Source organism: Chaetodon trifascialis, chromosome 15, assembly GCF_039877785.1.
Source record: "Chaetodon trifascialis isolate fChaTrf1 chromosome 15, fChaTrf1.hap1, whole genome shotgun sequence".
NCBI classification, from domain to species: Eukaryota; Metazoa; Chordata; class Actinopteri; order Chaetodontiformes; family Chaetodontidae; genus Chaetodon; species Chaetodon trifascialis.
The window spans coordinates 6,885,232-6,906,284 of NC_092070.1; the positions used below are offsets into that span (position 1 = coordinate 6,885,232).

General features: G+C 41.5%; 2 protein-coding genes across 2 annotated transcripts; one reads left to right on the forward strand and one right to left on the reverse strand.

The window, feature by feature from the left end:
• Positions 1–447: 447 nt before the first annotated feature.
• Positions 448–2,990, forward strand: gadd45gip1 (growth arrest and DNA-damage-inducible, gamma interacting protein 1). Its single transcript, XM_070980601.1, has 2 exons — positions 448–931; positions 2,207–2,990. The coding sequence occupies exons 1-2, from the start codon at positions 531–533 to the stop codon at positions 2,496–2,498; spliced, it is 693 nt and encodes a 230-aa protein (XP_070836702.1). The 5' UTR covers positions 448–530; the 3' UTR covers positions 2,499–2,990.
• Positions 2,991–3,655: 665 nt separating this feature from the next.
• Positions 3,656–16,094, reverse strand: LOC139343129 (tetratricopeptide repeat protein 39A). The gene is made up of 18 exons (XM_070980600.1): positions 15,800–16,094; positions 15,014–15,118; positions 14,385–14,516; positions 13,993–14,051; positions 13,626–13,693; positions 13,377–13,441; positions 12,354–12,453; positions 12,190–12,255; positions 11,994–12,102; positions 11,776–11,843; positions 9,929–9,988; positions 9,600–9,761; positions 9,369–9,460; positions 7,431–7,551; positions 7,232–7,343; positions 7,003–7,117; positions 5,214–5,330; positions 3,656–3,764 (listed from the first exon to the last, which is right to left on the reverse strand). Exons 1-18 carry the CDS (start codon positions 15,832–15,834, stop codon positions 3,656–3,658), a joined length of 1,695 nt encoding a protein of 564 aa, XP_070836701.1. The 5' UTR covers positions 15,835–16,094.
• Positions 16,095–21,053: the final 4,959 nt, after the last annotated feature.

Here is a 21,053-nt window from a genome sequence, read left to right on the forward strand (position 1 = left end):
AACCTAAGAAAAAGAAATCCTTATGAAATACTTTCAAATCAAAATGGCTAAAACTGATACAAGCATTTTTTAGTCATAGTGCCTCAAGGGTCTTAAACAAACCTACAGATCATACAGTGTAAGATTTACAACGTGTCTGACTACATTAAAGGGTTAAAAAAACTTGAAAGTTAAAACGCATCTTCTTCGCATACTTTGACTCAGGCACCATTACCCACCTTGCACTTGAAACATTTCATCCTTTTTGTTTCATTGTAATGTCATATGCTGATTTTTTTTGTGTGTGTAATGTCATCTATGCCTTTCTAAACCACTTTGTGCTGCTTTTAGTAATAAAATGTGTTGTGTAAATAAACTGCCTTGCGTGTCCCTGTAACATGGAACCCACTCAACATTATGGCCTAAATGCGGATAACCATTTCCTACCATACAACCTCACAGAGCTCATTGAGGACCCATCCGCCTTGGCGAACAGGCACTGCTGTGGTCACCTGTCTTTACTCCGGGTCCTTTTTTGCGGAAGGAGAAAGATGGCGGCGTCCATGCTGTGCAGGAGGACGGCAGTGTTATGTAGGGCGTTAAAGGGAATTTCATCTTCAAAAACCGTACTTTCTGCGAACTTTGAAAGTGGACTTCTATTGCAGACAGCGTCCTATAACCCTAAACCTTTAAGGCTGAACCTCCATGAGCCGTATATTCCAGACAAGGACAGTGAGAAGACGCCAGAGTGGCAGAAGACGGCCCGGTATGACAGGAAGCTGTTCGGACGGTACGGCTCAGCGTCGGGCATCGATCCTGCGTCGCTGTGGCCCAGCCATGAGCAGCTGGACAAGATTATTGCAGAGGAAAATGAGTGGAACCCTCCGCTAGAAGTAATGCTGAAAAACATAGAGGCCAAGGAGAAGCAGGAAACCGACAAACGGCTGGCTAAGTAAGTAAAGTTCATGCTAATGTGGCTAACGTCAGTGCGTTAATTATCGGACGACCTGCCCTAGTCTGTTTACACAAATTTCATTTCTGTGCTAGCAGGAAAATAGCCTGTCCGGATGCATTGCATCTCATGTATTACCATTATGTCGTGGTAATAATGTGTAATGTGCAGAAACTGGAGCTAAGAAAACATAAGCAGCAGCAGCAGCAGCAGCAGCAGCAGCAGCAGCAAATGCAGGTAGAGAATCCATCCACAACATTCAGCTGGTTGGAGCCAACTTCAGCGAAGACACTCACAGAACTTCAGAACTTTACAATGATTTACATTAATGTTTCATCACCCACAACTTAAAAAATGATTTTGTCAAACTTTGATCAGAAATGTTATTTAGAATTAGACCCGTTTTAATTATATTTCTTTATAGACGGGGAAAAAGGGATATTCCAGCTATTTAGTATACACTTTAATGTAGGTGGGGAAGACACAAGGGAGGTTCAGAAGTCTGACAGAATTGGAACAGCAATTTTTCACTCTCCTTTATGATCAGGTTCCCAAGGTGCAGTATCCTACATTTCCCGTGATGCAACTGGATGATATCATTAATATAATTCGATTGGCTGGCAGTATGGGCGCATGTGGTTATAGCTGTTTCTAACCATTACTTTATGTTATTGATAAAGCTGCAGATCGTTTTGATTGATTGTTTAGTCTGCAAAAAAGGGGGAAAATAAAATAAAGAAGATATTCAGTTTGTGTTCACATTAAAAAGCACAAAGTGACAAATCCTTACAAATGAGGTTTTGCTGACAGAACAAGTGTTTTGTCTGTCAGCTTAATTGTTGCAGCTCTGTCCATGTGTATGTGAGTATGTGTATATATTGTGAATGTCACAGTTGTGTTGGGACTTCGGGTGCATAAAATTAGATGTCAGTCTAATCCCTGTACATTTACATTGGTGTTGCTATGGTCAATGTTGATGAATGTGCATAAATAAATTAGCAGTGATTCTGTGTAACGGAGTTTGTGAATGTAAAGGTTTTTATAATTGTACTGTACTAAGGAATATGGACTGGGAGACTAGTCTCGACCTAAATGAGATCCAAATAAGCACACAAAGTACTGACAGTTCATCCTGTAAGGAATATGAACTGTTACAAAATTCATGGCAATCCAATAGTTTGGTTCACTTAATTTGAACCAACCGGACATTGTATAACTGTTCATCAGGCACCACATTAGCATCTGTCATACTAATCTTTTCCACTTCCATTGCAGAGAGAAACTCATAGCAGCTAACATGGCCAAAATGCCCAAGATGATAGCAGACTGGCGCAGAGAAAAGGTTGAAACCAAAAAGAAGCTAAAGGAGGAGAAAGCACGTCGTGAACGGATGCTGACGCAGGCAAGAGAGCGTTTTGGCTTTGCAGTGGACCCCCGCTCACACAAGTTCTTGGAAATGGTTGCTGAAATAGAAAAGGAAGAGCAGAAGAAGAGGAAACTAATGAAGCGCAGACTGAAAGAGGAGCAGGCAGCAGCCCCCATCACACCTCCTGCTGCCTCCTCATAGTAGTGGACTGAGTCATTTCAGACATAAATAACTGTTGGGTTTTGGTCTAACTGTATTTAATGAGATGAGAAGTGTTATGCAGAACACCTTATGTGGGATAGCTGTTGAAGAGAATCTAAATAACATTTGAAACAGTTGAGTCCTTCTTGTGTGTTATGAGACTGCATGTGTGTTGACCTGGATTAAAGAAAAGTCCATCCAGGCTTTTTGCTTCTGTAAAAACATCATCCAGAGTTGTTTATCCCATTTGTTAAGCATATGTTAATCCTTCATGACATCTAACTGCATTTAGCTGTCACTAAAATAAATCATCTCTGTACAGACTGTATTCTGTCTAAAATATTTTTAAAGGAAAAAAATGAGTACTGCAAGATGACAAACTACAGAATGCAAAGTTGGTGTAATTCAACACGAAACACAGATGTTTATGTGGAATTTATTTATGCAAAAATAATTTTTCTACATTCAAAAGGTTCTGGAAAGTGTGCACACTGATCCAGATCTGCCTAAACACTGAATGTGATTAATTCAAACACACACACAAAGTGAGTTTAGAGGAGCAGTAAACAGTAGTATTCACATCTTTAGTGTCCCGCGTGACATGTGCGTACAGAATACTGGCTGCTAACTGTGGGTCATATATTTCTTCAAGCCAGTTAACTACTTTCTGAATTAGGTTTTCAAAATGTTTTGTACCAAATGCTTTTTGCAGTCATTCAAGGCAACACAGTATGCTGAAATGAGTTATGTAATAATCATCTTTCAGTGTAGTAAAATACAGTCCTAAAAATTTCTTACACTTGATATTTATAGTGGCTTTCAATCACTTGTTGATTAAAATTTTATATGTAAACAATAAAAACATTGTCCATAAAGTAAAATGGCCTCAGCCTACACAGTGTCCCCTCAGCTAAAAATGTCACACGTGACGCGAGTGCTCTTGGAAGCCAGTCTGGGAAGGACGTGCTCTTGTAAATATTTCGTTAATGCCTTTGTCCACTGATATGTTGGCGTAGACTGACACAACAATGCGTGAGCAGGTATACTGTACCTGAGCACAGTCATAAAATACCCAGTATTCGCTTGTTGAAAATGCATATAGATTGAAAACTGTCAAGCTAAAACAACCATAACTGTGAGGGAAACGGAGAGTGTTCCTACAGGTGAGTGTCTTCCTCTTCACCGGGGTCCGCCTTGAGTTTGGCCAGAGCAGCGTGGACCCTGAACTGTGTACGAGACTCCATCGAGTATTCTTTGTAGTTGTGTCTGCAAAGCAAACCAGCAGAGACGTTGAAGCTTGACGGAGAAGGAGTGCTACGGCTGTTTGAGTGACGGTCACTGTCTGCCAAGATGGCGGTTTCTCAACACAGCTACATATAAACTGTTTAAAACACATGTGATTCAATTTTATGTACTTTGCACATTTTAAGGTAGTGTTTATATTTTGTTCATAGTGAATTAATTCTCAACTGACATCCAGTGGGAGCAGAGGGTTGATGTTTAATATGTCCAGTGAAATAAAGATCTATATGTGACAGGCAGAGAGCGACCTCTAGTGTTCCCGTAGAGGATATACTGACCAACCAGAAAGACAGAACCCCTGTGCACTGTAGCACTATCCGGTCCCTACAGTCCTGCAATGAAGAGTTTGTTGCAGAAAGAATTCTAATTGCAAAAGAAAAATTACAAATAAAAATATAGTCGTAAATTACATTTGAATATTACATGACATATATGTTGACTAATTCAAGGCAAGATAAATGTGTTAATTTTATCATAATAGTTTTGGGAAATATGCTTGTGCGCTTCCAGCCGAGAGTTAGATGAGAACATTAACACCACTCACATATCTGTGCGTTAACATGAAGCTACAGCAAACAGTCGGTTAGCTTATCTTATCTTAGCTTAGCTTCTCTTAGCTTATTTTAGCGCAAAGACTGGACACAAGGAGAAAAGGCTAGCTTGGCTCCAAAGCTAGTTGCTAAGAATGTTGTACTTCATTTGTAATTTGTACAAAAACTAAAGTGTAAAGACAACAAGCTGCAGTTTTCAGGGGGTTATCGTGCCGAACTTGAAATGAAACTATGTGAGAAGTTTAGAGGGAAACTCTCTTTGGTTTGGTTTCGTTGAACAACGGAACAAGGGGCCCAACTAGGCACTTTTTTTGGTAATCGATTTATATTGTATGTTATGAGCTGATCACATATTTCCAATATAGAACTTTTATTTGAAAAGTAACCAGCAACTATAGCTGTCAATCTAATGTAGTGCAGTAAAAAGTTCAATAATTCCCTTTTGTAAAGTAGAGAAGAAATCAAATTAAGTAGCATAAAAATGGCTATACTCAAGCTAAGTACAAGTACTTCAAAATTCTACCTGAGTACTGTACTTGAGTTAATGTACTTTGTTATATTCATGCTGTAGTTGTTGTTAAGTGTTGGGCCCATTGTCTGCTCAAACATGAGAGGAAGCAAAATGTGCTGCTGTGTGAGGTATGAAGTGGTCTACTTCAGGAAGGTGGCTGAACAAAATGACAGGAAATGGTTAACATTTTTGATCGTCTGGCCACATTACTTACTGTTAGTGTTTTATATTACAAAATATAAATGTGCACCCTCACATACAGACAATTCACACACTCCAGAAGTTGAATGTGCAAGAGTACTGGCATCATTTCAACTCCAATGCATCAACTGCGACAGCGGAGTAACTTACTTGGCCTTGTGCAGGAGTTTGATCGCCTCGTCCCTTCTGCCTTGGTCTATGTAGAGCAGACTGAGCTCCACCAGAGAGTTAGGCACCAGGTAGTGGTCAAACCTGATCTTCTTTTCACTAAGCACACACATAAAGAAGGTGAATTAACTGATTGATTGTAATGCAAATATTCACTGAGACCTGATGGATGAGTTGAGAGGATTTTAAGATTGCTAAGCAAACTGCACTACCACTACCACTGCACTATGTTTACATCAGTGTTGGTTCACTTTCTACATGAACTAGTTCAAGTTCAGTTCACAAATTTTAAAATGAACTAGTTCAGTTCATAGTTCATAATTCAAAATGTTTAACTAAGTTCACCGTTCTAAAAATGAACTAGTTCATAGTTCTTTTTTTCATATGTTGCTGTGAGCTATTATTTTTCAAAATTATTGCCACAGCTACATAGAACCACAGACAGCAATTATTTTAACACCGTAACCATGCGTCAGATTTCATCTTCATATCCAATTTTGAATCCTTATCCAACCAGGGTTTACATTAGCACTGAGGGGGCAGCATTTCCCCATTGTTGCTTTAACGCTTCGTTGCTGTCCATTCAGTCCACACTAGTAGCAGCTGCAGCTTTCACCCCATGTGACTGAAGTGCAGATTTTCTTTTTGAAAGCCGGGGGGCAAGTTTTTCCCATCCTCACTAAAACTCGTTTACATGATCATACGATGCCTCCATGCTGCTTCGTAGCCTCCATGCTGCTTTTTGTTTTGATGACGCTTGCGGCGGTGCGACACTGGTGGCTGGTGTTGCCAGATTGGGTGTTTTTTCCGCTACATATTAAGGCCTGTTTACAGTGTGTTTTAGCCGGGTTTTCGGATTTCTATAGAAATCTGGCACCCTATTAAACAAAGTTAAACTGAGAGAGCGTGCCGTTCACAGACACCAGAATGAACGAGTTCACAGTAACGTTCATCGGGCAGTAATACAGTACGTTCAGTTCACGTTCACCCAAAAATCATTCAATGAACGCGTTCAGGCACAACACTGGTTTACATGCACACTAAGTTTCCACTATTTCTCCAAATATTCTGAATGTTGCATTTTCCTATTAAGATGTGTGTTTTTATGACAGTTTGTAACACACAGCATCTTGCCTGTTTATGGTCAGTTTGCAAGGCTGAGGTACAGATGCATGCACGAGAGAAAAGCCCATATCTCTGGTCAGGAGGAGAAATATGCTTACTTTTAAAGATCATGAAAGACTTAGATATCAAGGGGTTTTTGGATATGTATATATATCCAAATATATACATACATATATATATGCACAAATATAACATCATGGCGTATGTCACTATGTTAATCAGAGTATGTATGGCTGCATGTTAACAGGAATATCAATGGAAAATTCATTTTCTTTTGCCATGTGAATGGCTGAGTAGGAATAATCAGAATAATGGTAAAAACCTGAATCTTGTGAAGCTTCAGTTAAGATTTGAGAAAAGCTAAGCAAACACCGAACTAGGAAGTCTCATTAGGATGATTTTGGACTTGTTTATTTCTTACTGTATGAATGGAATAGTGAAATATGAAAGTTACGAGTCTTCTGGTCCTAATTTAACATGACACACGGTCAGTGTGTGTTTATCCGTGTTGTCGAAAACAGCATCCATGCTCCTACATGCAGTGCAGATGTTCACAGACCGTAAATGTTTTCTCGTTGTCGTATATAAATTGCACGTCATTTGAGCCGAGAACGACTTGCTCACATTTAACATGAATAGAGCTGACCTGGAAAACACTTTGTTGAAGCATTCCTCAGCGGCCTGGAGGAGACCCTGGTTCTTCAAACACAGACCTGTCAACAGGTGGATCACACAGCGATCATCCACTGAATACTCATTTCCTGCAGAGGAGGAAGCAGACACACAAATGTGTCATGTGATCTAATTTTGTCAACAGTTACATTTTAGGTGAGGTGGCTTTGTTCTGGCACATGGTTTGGGTTAATCTGTAGTACCTGGAGACTCCAGCAGTGTGCGCTCTGCCTCCACCAAAGTCTGCATCATGCCCTCCGTCAGCTCTGGTCGCTTGCTGATCATACTGAAACCGTTCCATATGTACATCATTTCCTATAATGAAACAGTGAATACAGTTGGAAGGCTCAGAATCAAACACAGTGCCCGTTTTGTGAGGTTTTTGGGTGTGTGAAGCTTTACCAGCACTGGCACGGGTAGTTTGATTGGGCAGGGAGCTTTGTAGCGTCTGGCTTTACGGATAGCAAACTTCTCAGTCGGGGGAGACTTCCCGGCTATCTTCTGCTTCAAGGTGGGCACTTTTCTACAGACACGGGAAAACAATAAAGACAAATTCGGAAAGAAGGCACGAGGTGACTGACACAGTGCTTAAAACCTCTGATATACTTGCTTTTAAATCTACATTTATTAATTTTTGGCCAGCTGAGGGCAGTGTAACAAGCTGTAAACACAAAAGTGAGGTTATACCAAACATCCAGCTAACATGTCCAGCAGTTATGGAGCAACATGGTATCACTGTCCATCTGAGGACAATATCTACTCTCTTGTAGCTCCAGTTTGGTCTCCACTACCTCCTGAGGGAAAGAGCAGGTAAATTCTCACCCATATTCAGCAGCTAGTCACTAACTTTGTTTGATACAAACAGCTGAAAACAATGTTAGTGATGAAAACTACACTCTACCATTGCTACCACTACTGTTATCTGTCATCTTCAGTAAAAAGGAAGGAATGTCTGTGTCTATCTGGCTTTTTCTGATCCAATTTTCGCAACAACTGTCCATCCAATTGGCTTCATGCTAGACGGGTGTAGTGCTGAGGACCCAGAGAACTGCACTGTCGAGTGTGAAGCAGTCTGGATGAGTGGTTTTAAGAGAAACATCACCTGCATGCACGAGTTTAAGTGACTGTTGGTGACTACATTAGGGTTGGGGTGACTCATCCGACGGCTGTGAAAAAAGCCCAAAACATTCCCCCCAATCATCTAAAGTGTGTGAGAATTTTAGGCAGAGACCCAACAAGGCGCTACGCACGAACGCAGTAGCATCCCGGAGCTCTTTGTCCGTTTACTTTTTGTCCCCGCCCAAGCGTGACTTAGGATTATCAGCACACAGAACGTTTCTGTTAGTACTGCTGCAGTCACTTAAAATTGATTTTCTAAACGTTTCTCCACCACTGCTGTTATGGTCCTGTAACGTTACACAATATGTCATCTCGTGTTATTTACTCTTTACTTTAATGGCAATGTATGAGTGAGAAAATGTCAGCTGTTACAGTCTGTAAATCATTTATTTTCCTTGACCCTACACTGATGCAAAGAAACATCTGCCAGTGATCATTTTAACTACATATTACTCCAGTGGTGAAATAAATAAATCAATCACATAACTGCTTTCAGTTTTATGTACTTGAAGTACTCAAGTACGAGATCCAGTATTTGTCTGATCAGCCATCTGATCAATTGGATGATGATGATTAGATCAGTTTTTGTTATTTCTTTTGGGTAAATTGTCATTTTAACCAAGTAATACAAAAATAATCTTGAGAATGATTGCTTAATTAGTTGTTAGATTGATCAACTCAATGCAAACCTGTCAGATTTATCATTTAAAAAATAGTTATGTGCAGCCTGAGACTATGTCATGCCCTCAGCCACGTAGTGGCACTGGTTGTACCTAATGGGGCCAATTTGAGCTTTAATGTAATTGTTTAGGTGCATGTGTACGTCTGTCGGCCTGGAACTGTTGCATCTAGACCTGCAGGAGCTCTCTGCAATATAGAAGGCCAAGCAACTGGTCCGGTCCAAGAGGGCACATTTTGAACAGGCACTACACTAGTCAATGATAAATCATTATATAAAGCAGTATTTTTGTCTCAAAACATGTCTGGAGGGAATCTGTAACACAAGTGTTATGTTTGTGCTGTGCAGAAGACATTACAGCATTGGCCAGAGATGCTTCAGCCCTGACTTACTCCTTAGCAGATACACCGCATGAACAATACCACTTGCAGCTGCAAGTCTGCGCATACACGTTGGTAACATGCAAGCATATCACAAGCCTTGGGACAATAGCAGTGTGTCTCGGAGATAAAACATGGAATTGTGTGTGTGTGTTTGTTTACCTAAATAGCTCTACCTCGTCCTCCCCAAAAGGCCTGGCCTCATCTTTAGGCAGCATGCTGAGGTAAGCAGCTTTCATGTAAACATACATGGCCTAACAGAGAGAAACCAGATGACAGGATTCACCGATTTCACTTCTCAAGATGTTTGAAAATATCAGTGCAAAATTTGTATTAAGAGATCATCCAGCTGGATTCCTTCTGATTTTCGGTGGCCTGTCTTGTGTTGTGTACCTTGGACCAGCGGCTCTCCTGACTCAGCAGGTCTGCGTAGAAGTACGCCATCTTCCAATCTCGCTTGTAGGTGAAGCACCACATCAGCTCCCAGTAGCACATGTGGTGGAACTGCTTCCATGCCTGCTGGGCTTTGCAGCCATCTTCAAAGAGTGCCACCGCCTGGTAGCATGGTGACATTACATCACATAGGACACAAGTACGGATATGTAACAGTGATTATGTAAAGTTTGTGAGAGCAAAATGCTCTATTAAAAACATCTATGCAGGAAATGAAAGTCATCATCATTCTTTCAAACCATGTGACTGACACATTCTATGAATCATACCTCATCAATGTTCCCCTTGATCTCTTCAGTCCTGCCTGCAAAGAAGAGGAATATTGCACCCTGGGCAGAGGAGAAAATATACACTTCAAAAAAATGGATTTCAGCCTCCTGTGTTGCTCAGGATTATATATCAATTGACTATGTGATAAACTCTCAGCAATCTGCAAGCAGACGTACTGTATATGAATTCCTCTTCGGGCTGTTTAACCAAGACGTTTCCTTTTTTGGTTTGGTACACATTGTGACAGAACTTTGAGTTTGTTCTCTGGGAAGGGCAGGCATGTAGGTAAAAGGTGGAGTGGAAATAAGGATTGTGAATTTACAAGAATGTGAGTCAGGTGGAGTGATAGGAATGATAGCACAAAGGCATGCGAGTGCACTTCAAATGAAGGTAAGATGGTGCAAGACTTCAGGCTGCAGACAACAGGGACTGCATGAGTGGAAGGTGGAGTGACTTTTCAATTGGACTTAATCAGAATGTGGATGGCTGAATGTGTGGATGACAGAAAAGAGAACAATGTGATAGGAAGGAGGAATTTCTGCACTGAATGGAATGATAGCATTGTACTAACCTTTACTATTCAAACTAATTACTGACATGTGGGAACATGGTGACATCACTAAAACAAAGTCAGATGGGGAAAGTTTGACAGCTTTCACTCAAAATTGGATTATTGGCTGCCGCCTTTGTTAAAATCCTGACAAAAACTCCTTTTTTAAATTCCAAAACCAGTGTCTCTCAACAGCAACTGCTTTGATATGCTTATACCAAGCGCGTGCACGTTACTGGCAGCACTCAAGTATAGATGCATAGGGGGAATGTCACCATCACAACTTCTGTAAGATCAAGGTAAGGGATGAATTGCTATTATACATGAGCCAAATGATGTTTTTGTAATGAAAGCTAGGCCAGCTTACACTGCAGAAACAAACTGGGTACCATGCACATGTATGTTCTCTAGTCTTTACTGCTTTTGTCTCACAAAAAAAAATCCAGGGGAAACCCTACTGTAATCACACCAAGTGTTCATAGTCTTAAACACGTTAGTAATTCCACATTGCACAAAAAAAACTGTGTGCAAGCATAAAAATGGCAAGTATGACAGGTCAAAGGTGTACCAGGGAGTTGCCCTGCCTGACTTCTGTTGTACAAAGACTACAGATATATGACAAAAATAAGATGTTGTGATAAACCAGAATTATCCTTTAAGAGAGGAGTACTCCATTAAGGTTGTGGTGCTTGTGAGAGACAAAGTCAACATAGAGGCTGTGATATATCCCAACTTTAAGTCTCTCATATTTGTGAAACAAAACACTGGATCCTACATTTCCCATAAGCCAATAAGATTTTTCTATTTAACTACTGAAGCATGACTAGTAATCTAATCTTTATGTATAAAATCACTGCAGTTCCCCTTAAAAGCCTGGTCACACCAGCACAATTCATCTGTGCACTCTCACGAAATATCTGGTTCTAAAAGCTAGTTCGTGAACTACCGCAGCTGGCGAGCCAGTCAGAGGCAAGCTAGCTCCTCCTGACTGACTCCTCAACATCAAAAACCGGCGTCTCCAAGTTTACCAAGGTTGCTGGTTGCAAGATTTTGCCAGCTGCTGTGCATGACATCTGTTAAAAACATGGCACCCACACCAAAAAAATACTTTTATTTAAATGTACAAATATATTTTTGTGATGGCTAGTTTCTGTTAGAGTAGCTAGGTTTGTAACATCAGTCTGTGAGGCCACATCTGCAGCTGAATAGAACACATTAACACCTTCATTACCAGATAGTACTTTGCCAGTTGTTCCAAGAAAGCAATAAATTCGGAAGATCCTTATTGCCACTCACCCGTGGGTAGCGGAGCTGGAAAGGTTTCAGCAGCCTTTCGGCCTCAGCCACCTCTCCCTCACCAGTCCCTGAGAGGATAGAACAGACATGACATGATACCATGTATGATTAATCTTCCTGGGAGTGAATAATGTGTGGAATCCAGTGACAGGTCATCACACAATCAGAATCATCTGAATCTCAGATGCACGTAATGCATGGATGGGGTACAGCACTACCTAGTATGAACGTGAGGAAGGTGTAGTAGCAGAGCAGCAGGAGAGCGCACAGCATGGAGCGCAGATTCATCCCCGTCGCACCATCATGCAGCAGGGACAGACCATATTCCTAAAACAGGACCACACCTGTAGCAAATACTCACCAGAGCATCAGTTAATGAGTGAATGCATAAAGGAGGAAATGTGTATATCATACCTTGTCTCCAGAGAAGCCTGCAAACTCCAAAACTTTGAGTATCCGCGGGGGGAACATAGAGAGTGTCTGTAAATAAAGACGACCTGATAAACTACATGGTATAAACACGATTGAACACGACATGCAGCCAGCAGATGGTGCGTAAAGGTTCTTTTGTGACGTACCAGATTAAACGCCCCTATTCCAAATGATATTCCTCCCTCTAAGTGAACATGGCTGGGTCCTTTGAGACAGTTGTGAGATTTTATGAGGGAATGCAGTTCTCTGGATGATAAAAGGCAACTGTGTCAGTTGTTTAACAACATAGCTCAGAATAATAACCTATAACTGTATAGCATAATGACATTTGACTTAAAGGGGTATTCCGGCAATTTAACGTTGCACTCAAAGTTGTGAAACTTCTAAGATACACATTAGAAAAGAACGATTAAAATCTGTGGAGCAGAGGCCAAGATATCATGACTTTGCACATGCCCATTGCTGCTTTGTGCAATGAGGATACACATGAATCAAAAACAACAATGGCGGGCTACCAGTTAGCTTACATTTGGTTAACACTGCTAGACTGTGCACCAAAAAGGTGTTAATTAATTACAAATAAAGAAATAATTAGCTTCTATTCTCTGTTTTTAAGTTACTGCCACCAAAGGAAAATAAGGTACGCATGCTCAGAATGTTCTTGTCTGGTACTTGATGTATCGTTGATGTAGACTTACCGCCGCCTACATGCCCAGCACGCTTGTTTGAGTGTTTGGAATTGTTTTTGAGTGAGTATAGAGATTTGATTTTTTTTGTGTGTGGACAGAATTTTTTGTATTTTATTTTAAACAAAGGATGAAATATCCACTTTTAAAATATGTGTATACGTGTAGTTTTAGGCTGAGTGTCTGAATCCAGATTAAGAAAACCCTGAAGACATCATTACCACACTATCAGGGTTATTTTTCAGAAAGTTCCCTCCAAAACTGCTGAAGATATTATACTGTTTTCACAAGCTTGGTGTACTTCTCTACTTTATTTGTGTAAAATGGTTTAGTGCCACATTAATAAAAACCTTACAAATACTTTTTTTTAAACAACCTTTGGACATTAAATGGTCAGATAATGTATTCATCCTTATTGCTCATAATCATTGCAAACCACTGACGTTCACCGAATAAACACTCTGCTCTTGTGTCGGTACTTACTTGTAAATTAGATAACTGTTTCGTACTTTGATCCCTCCTTTGATGAAACTCACCATGTTCTCATCCTGTAAAATAAATAAATAAATAGATAAGGGGGAAGATAAAGAATGGATTTAATGGTGTCATTTGAATTTGCCATACATCCACTGGACACTAAATTCTATACAGTCTTGAAAACCTGGACAATGTGGATGTTTGATGGGCTGTAACATACGACATACAGGCATATCAGGATATACAGCTCTTTACCTGTAGGAAGGTGAGAGCAGCTCTTTGGAGTTGGCACTCTGCGTAACACACTTCAGCATGAAGCTGCACTGCAAAAACACACCAATACACACACACATTAAGTCATAAATAACAAACAGTGGTCACAGTCAACACGCAGTAAAACAGACCAGCCCCCAATGTTAGATTACAGATGATCTGTGAGATCAGCTGTATATCATATACATACTTCACATCACATCACAGCTTCTCACGGCTGTTTTCTCTACTGATGTTGAATGTCAGCGGAAGACACAGTAAGATACTGTCGGTTTAACAAATGCGCTTTCAAACTCCATCTCCACTGCAAATGCACTGGAAGTGTAACATAATGGACACTGTCAATTACCTTCAGTGAGCGATTCGCCTACTGACTTGTTAGACAAAGCTAGAGATTTCCGTCGAAACCTGAAACACCAAAAAATATTTCAGCATCAAAAAAAGACATGGTGCCACTATTCCTGCTGACCACATCTTTTCTGACACAGCAATCATCCACCAATAACCACCGATAATGTGTCCATTTTTTGCTATCTTAACAGCTGCTATAATGACTTCTCTCATGCAAACACAGTCAAATTGGTAGTATCATCTGAAACAGGCCATGTAAATGCACTCATAAATTTCTGGCTTATAAACTGTGGAAGAAGAGTTGGCAGCACATCAGAGAGTACAGTAAGGTACTTTAAAAGATGTGAAGACAGAAAAAAAGAAAAAAAAACAATCATGAAACACTCTAACCTCTGGCAGACCTCCTGGGCGCTCTTCATGGTATTTCCTGCATTGCTGATGTCATCGTGCTGGAAAGTCATCATGGCCTGCATTTCCAGCACTGTGGCGTAGATAAGAGCATGGTACATACTCTCATTCACTCTAAATGGGAAACATGGAGTCGCCAAATCAACATCACAAACAGCATACTGTGAACAAACAGAGGTAATGTGGGAGGACAGCTACTGCATGACCTGGGTATTTTCCTGCTGAGAAAAGATAAGAGTAAATATCAGGCTCTCTTTATTCTTCTCGTCTCCTCGACCAGCTCAGGCTGTCTTGTGCACAGTGTTTATTTTGCAGGGCTGCCTTTCTGTTGGCTGGTGAATCAGTCAGACCTTGGGCGTCAGCTTCAGCAAACAGCTCATATCCTGGAGAACTGAAGCCTATCAGGGCCTCCCTAATGTCTTGGCTGGCAGGCAGCACACTACTTCACAGCTCACACCACAGACGCTTCACCCCCAGCCAAGTACAGCTGACATCATACTAAAATATACCACCAGGAAAGTGCTAAAAACAGAATACATTGGAGACTTGAAAGTGAAGCTCAGACAGTAACTACTGGTTTAAAGCTCTATGACTCGGGATTATTCTGTTACCTTGGCTGCAGCCTCTCCAGGCTCTCAGTGAAGTGGTTGTTAAGGAAGAGATCCAAGGCCTCCATACACTCATCCAGGCACTCTTTCAGGGTCCTCTGCGAGGAGCTGCCACACAAACATGGGTGAATACATGCGCACAGCAAATGCACTGAACTGAGACGGAGTGTGTGGTTCTCTGGGGGGTAGTCGGGGACGCAAAGACAACAGCAGCAACACAGACAACACAGTTGCACGCTAATAAGCACACAGGATCCATGCGATGCTCAGGTACGAGGTTCAGAGCAAACATGCGTTTAAATATGCGTAAAGTTAAATTCTGGCCACTAAACACCGCGCTGACGCAAGTGGAGCATCATTACGCAACACGCTGCAGTAGCATCTGTGTTATATCCTCAATATGATCATCATACATGAAGCGTTATCTATCAACTGTTTTGTTTAAAAAGACTGTTGTCTTGGGGTGCTTACTGTCTGGAAAACATGCAAAATTAATACGGGACGGGTGCAGCAACCCCCACCACCAGCGACTTGAATTCACCAAGAACTATTTCGTGACAACTGCTCGACAAAGAGAGAACTACTTTGGTAAACGACACGGAAACAAGGACTAAAACTGTGTATTAGCGTTTCCTGGTGCAGGTGAGTGTACAATATTTTGATATGCATTTATTTCCTGTGCAGGTTTGGAGCTCAACATATTCTCACCGACTGATCCACACAGCGAGGAAACCAGGAAACAAGTCCAACTTTGAGCGTGTCAGTGAAGTGCCAGTTGCCTGTACTCACTTTTGCGCAGCATTTGCGCCTTTCCCATTGGACATGATCTCTCCCCGGGCGGCGTGCCCCAACACCTGTTAGGAGTTCAGCAGTAGTCGCGGAGTATGAAGACGCATTCGCTGCTTCCACTGTGAAACCAAGCGTCCAAACGAGGGCGGCCTGTTGCACACAAGTTGGCGTCAAGCTGCCAAGACTTTGCTGTTGGTGAAATTCACTTAAATGCTGTCGGATGCAAGCATGCGTTCATCTGTGCGAATCCAACAGTTGGAGGGAGAGCAGAGGAGGCACACCTGACTCCTCCTCTGTGACATCACTGCTACGCACACGTTAACGTTTCACAGTGTGAATCACAGGATCAGGTGCGAGGCGCTCATGTGGACAGGTTACACAATTTCGCGCAGTGCAATGGCTTCTTGTTATCGATTGATTTCATTTTTTTTTTTTTTTGCCCTGTTTCCCCCAGTTATTGAGACTTAACAGGACATATGTATGAAGATCATTAGGCATTACTTTACTTCAGGGCACTGGGAGACAAAATGTTAACAATCCACTTGAGGGCGCACAAACAGTTTGCTAAGTCGTCATTACTTTGAAACGAATGAATAATTAGTTTGGTGCCAGCAGCTGATTGAGCACTGAAGGGAGGAGGTCAGGATGTACTCCGTATTCATGCTCCGCTCATATGTAATGTTACAATACAGTCGTTTGGGGGCACTGTTGTCATATTAGCTGAGCAGAGGCGCGGGTGTTGGCGCGTCTCTTCACCTTTAAATGCAGGTGGGTCAAAAAACAGTTGATATTCAAAACATTTGTAACATAAATGTTGCAGTATTTGTGTTTTGCGTTGTTTTGTTTTTATGTCTTCACCAATGGTTGATGATTGAATGAACAACAGCAATTTTATTTGTTTTATTTCAGAACATTTTTCCAATTAGATCAGGTGGGACAGTTTTGTTTAACCAAAGTTATTATTTTTTCTAACAAAAACCCGACCAGTTTAACAAACATGAATATTTTTGGTCATCATCATTTTTATCATTATATAAACAGACATGTTGCTTACAGTGTTAAAGGGCTTGTATGAGGATAGAGTGCATGTTTTCACACAAACCTGTTTTGTGTTAATGACAAATAAAACATTAAAGTGTCTTCAGATGGACTATTTTACAATGCTTAACTGAGATCAAGATAATAATGTACTTAATGATACTCTGTTGATCCACCTAAAGGAGTTCTGTCTTTTCTCCCTGCAGTGGAGAGGTCAAAGGTCACGGATTTGAATAAATGAGACCCATAAACCCTCAGTAGTTAATATGAACGTTTGCAGCTACTTGAAACGACACGAGGCATTCATAAGCAACTAGAAAAACTGCATTTCCTGAAGAAAGTGCAGTGTGAATGCTGAGAGCTGACATGCAGGAAAAATACAAACATAAATGTCTGTAATGAGCTGAACATCGTGACATTTGAATTGTTCCAGTAACTGAAAGGATGGAAAACGTTACATAACATGTCCAGTAGACAGTCATGCAGGATGTCACCTGTACAGGATGTGTGAGAAGTACAAACCTCAAAGCGCGCCATCCTCTTCATTTTTCTTTTGTTCTTGTTGACGTTGCACAGTTTTGTCAGTGTATGTTTTTCATTTGTTTTACACTCTTCAAACCTGCACTCTGTCTTTTTTTTTTAATTAGATTCTGTATATCATTTAAGAAACTTTGTCAACTTTTGGTTAAATAACTGAAAGAAGAAGATTGATCAAGGTAAGACCCCCTCCCTGTGGTGGCTAGTGGTTAAATGTCTGTAGATTTGGAAAGATATTCACATAGACAATCAGCTACATCCTCATTTTAATCAAGATGAGCTGTTCTCTGAGTGAGACAAGTTACATCATTGGTCTTAGTGTGGGCAGGGAGCAAGTGTAACATCAAAACGAGATATTCAATGACTTTATATGATAAAGTGTAGTGTCTCCAAAATCACTCCAGGCATCAGTGGCCTCGTGGTCATACTACTACACTTAGATTTTTTTTTTTTTTAAGCATTTTGCATGATTTGGGAAAATATTCAATAATTTCACTTTAATACAGTGTTACCAAAATCACTCCACACATCATTGGTTTCCTGATGGTTGTACTGAAACACTTAATTTGGGAAAAATGTGCTTTTGTGTAATTTTATTGTGAAAAATATTCAGTAACTTCACTGTCATCATGAGTAGTGTCAGGAAAATCAGTTCAACCACCAGGGGTCTCCTGAGGGTTAGAATTCAACATTTATGTTTGAAGAATGTCTTAATTTTTTAATGGACTTGATGTGTTTTTTTTGTTTGTTTTATGTCAGGATATGAAGAGGAGTTGAAGAATGTGCAAAGGGAGCTGCAGAGGAGGATCAGTCCGGACAAAGCAACATCAGTGGAGTCTGGAGGGACCTGAAAACCATCTCTGGAACTCCCAGCCTGTGGGGAGCCATAAGTGAGTGAATGAGGTGAACCTTTACCTGAATAATTTGATCAGACATTTGCCCCTCCCCCTGTCCAGTCCTCCCTGCTGCAGCCCTCATTATCTCCAGCCCCTGTGTACTGCCCTACTCCTACCTACAACCCCTTCCCACAACCTCCAGCACACAGCCCCCGCCCCAATCTGCCCCTCACAACAAACCAGGTGAGCTCAGGAAGATTAAGGTGAGAACATCTGTGGGTTCTGGATGGCATTAGCTCAAGGCTTCTCAAGTCCTCTGCACACTAATTGTACAGGATTGATAAGCACATCTTCAATCTGAGCCTGAAGCTGAGGGGAGTGCCATAGCTGTGGAAAACATCCTGTGTGGTGCCAGTGCTGAAGATTCCTCACCCTAAGGACGTCTGACAGCTACAGGCTGGTGGCACTGACAACACACTTGATAAAGACTCTGGAGAAGCTGGTTCTTGTCATCTCTGCCATCTGGTGAGGTCAGGGGCAGGGCTTGCAGACAGGCAAGCCAGGCATTTGCGTGGAGCCCCCGGCCACTAGGGGGCCCCCAGAAATTGTGCATTTATGTGTGAGAAAAACCAAATTTTTGCTGTGTGCACAGGTGGGGTGGGGGCCCAAGGGATTTCTTGCTTGGAGCAACAAGAGACCCTAGCAATTCCACTGGGTGAGTAATGTGCCGTGTCACAAAGCAAAAATGGTTCAGGAATGATTTGAGGAGCACAACAACAAGTTTGAAGGGCTGACTTGGCTTCCAGATTTCCCAGATCTCAATCCAATCGAGCATCTGTGGGATGTGCTGGTCCGATCCATGGAGGCCCCAGGACTTAAAGGATCTGCTGCTAACATCTTGGTGCCAGATACCACAGCACACCTTCAGGAGTCTAGTGTAGTCCATGCTTTGACGGGTCAGAGCTGTTTTGGTAGCAAAAGGGCGACGGATACAATTTTAGGCAGGTGGTCTTGTTTTTTGCTCGGCCACACACTTTGTAACAACTCCACCCACAACAATACACCTCCTGTATGAAAGTCAAGAGTGAACTGATCTTTCTTTCAAAAACCACATCACTTCACATTCACGTTGGTACCTGTCCATGCAGCACACCTCTCTTATTGGGCCAGTGAGAGCTTTGAAGGGAGGAGTGTGTGTGGGCTGATGCCCTAGCCCCACAAAAAAGTATCCATTCACCACACCAAACCATCATTAGTTTTTCTTTGTTTAGCAAAGTATGAGACTCAGTATGTGACAACGAGGGGTTTGGTACCCAAGTGCAGAACCACGACAATACGGATATAACTTCTTTCAACTTTAATCTCGACTTGGCAGGTCCAGATAAGCAACAACGATACAGAGTCTCTATTAATACACAGTGAATCAGATATAGGCAGGCAAAGATTCAGGACATGCTGAAGATTAAGTCTTAGAGTCTCATTAAGTTTTTGGTGTGGCAAGCACCAAACCGTCTCAGATAAATCAAAATCCAGGAAATGTAAGGCAAGACTCATGGTCAAGGACAAAAGGCTAAGATAATTACCAGGGAACAGGAGAACAGGCCTAGGCAGAAACAGGCGGGGTCAGCAACGGGAGATCAGTCCATGAGAAATAGCGGGAGAATCTTGCATGGGAACAATGACTGTCTGGCAACACGAGTGTGGCAGAGCAGCTTAAATACTGCACTGATTGCTGTGAGCCTCAGGTGTGTGATCAGGTGAGCAGGCAGGTAGGCGTAGCTGCATGTGGAAAAGTACTGAGGGCGCAGGTGAGCAGAAGAGGACACAATGGCAGCAGGTAAGATAACTGAATATACTGTGACACAGTATTCAAATTTATGATATAACAACAACAACGCAGGTTGGCTTTGAGAGTACCATTTATTTGCCGATTACCATTAATTTCAGTCTTACATCGTTTTCTTATATGGAGTACACATGTTTACGGTAGCTGCACGGTGGCGCAGCAGGTAGTGCGTGTGCCTCACAGCAAGAAGGTTGCAGGTTCGATTCCCGGGTCGGGCCTTTCTGTGTGAAGTTTGCATGTTCTTCCCGTGCATGCGTGGGTTCTCTCCGGGTACTCTGGCTTCCTCCCACAGACCAAAAACATGCTCATTAGGTTGATTGGTGACTCTAAATTGCCCCTAGGTGTGAGTGTGAGTGTGAATGGTGTGTGTATGTGCCCTGCGATCGGCTGGTCCAGGGTGTACCCCGCCTCTCGCCCATTGACAGCCGAGATAGGCTCCGGCCCCCCCGCGACCCCGAAAGGGATAAGCGGCATAGAAAATGGATGGATGGATGTTTACTGTAGCTAACAATGTGCTCTTAATTCTACACTGTACAATGTATTTCTTTTGCATATTTCTACAGTCTCTCTGTTTCTTTCCCCATGAGTTACGCACCTTGCCTATTCTGTCTTAAAGAGGTGAGGCTGTGATTCAGCCCCACTCAGATAGCACCTTGGAGCAGGGATGCAAATTGGAAGTATCCATTCCTCTACACTGTGAGAAATGTTCCTGTAAAAAAACAGTAAACAACTGGCAGTAGGGTTTCCAGTTGCCATTATATTACTGTAAAATTGATATCTTTTTACTGTCACTCAATTTACAGTTTTGTACTGTTCATGAAAAATACAGCATGAACTGGTTTTTAAAGTTACTTTCACAGTATTTTACAATTAAATGACTATTTAGTTTGTATTGTTTGCACATTTTAATAAACTATTTTAAAAAACTAAGTTAATTAAGACATGATCAGTCATACGATTACATACAATTAAAGGCACTTTTGTTAAGAAAAACATG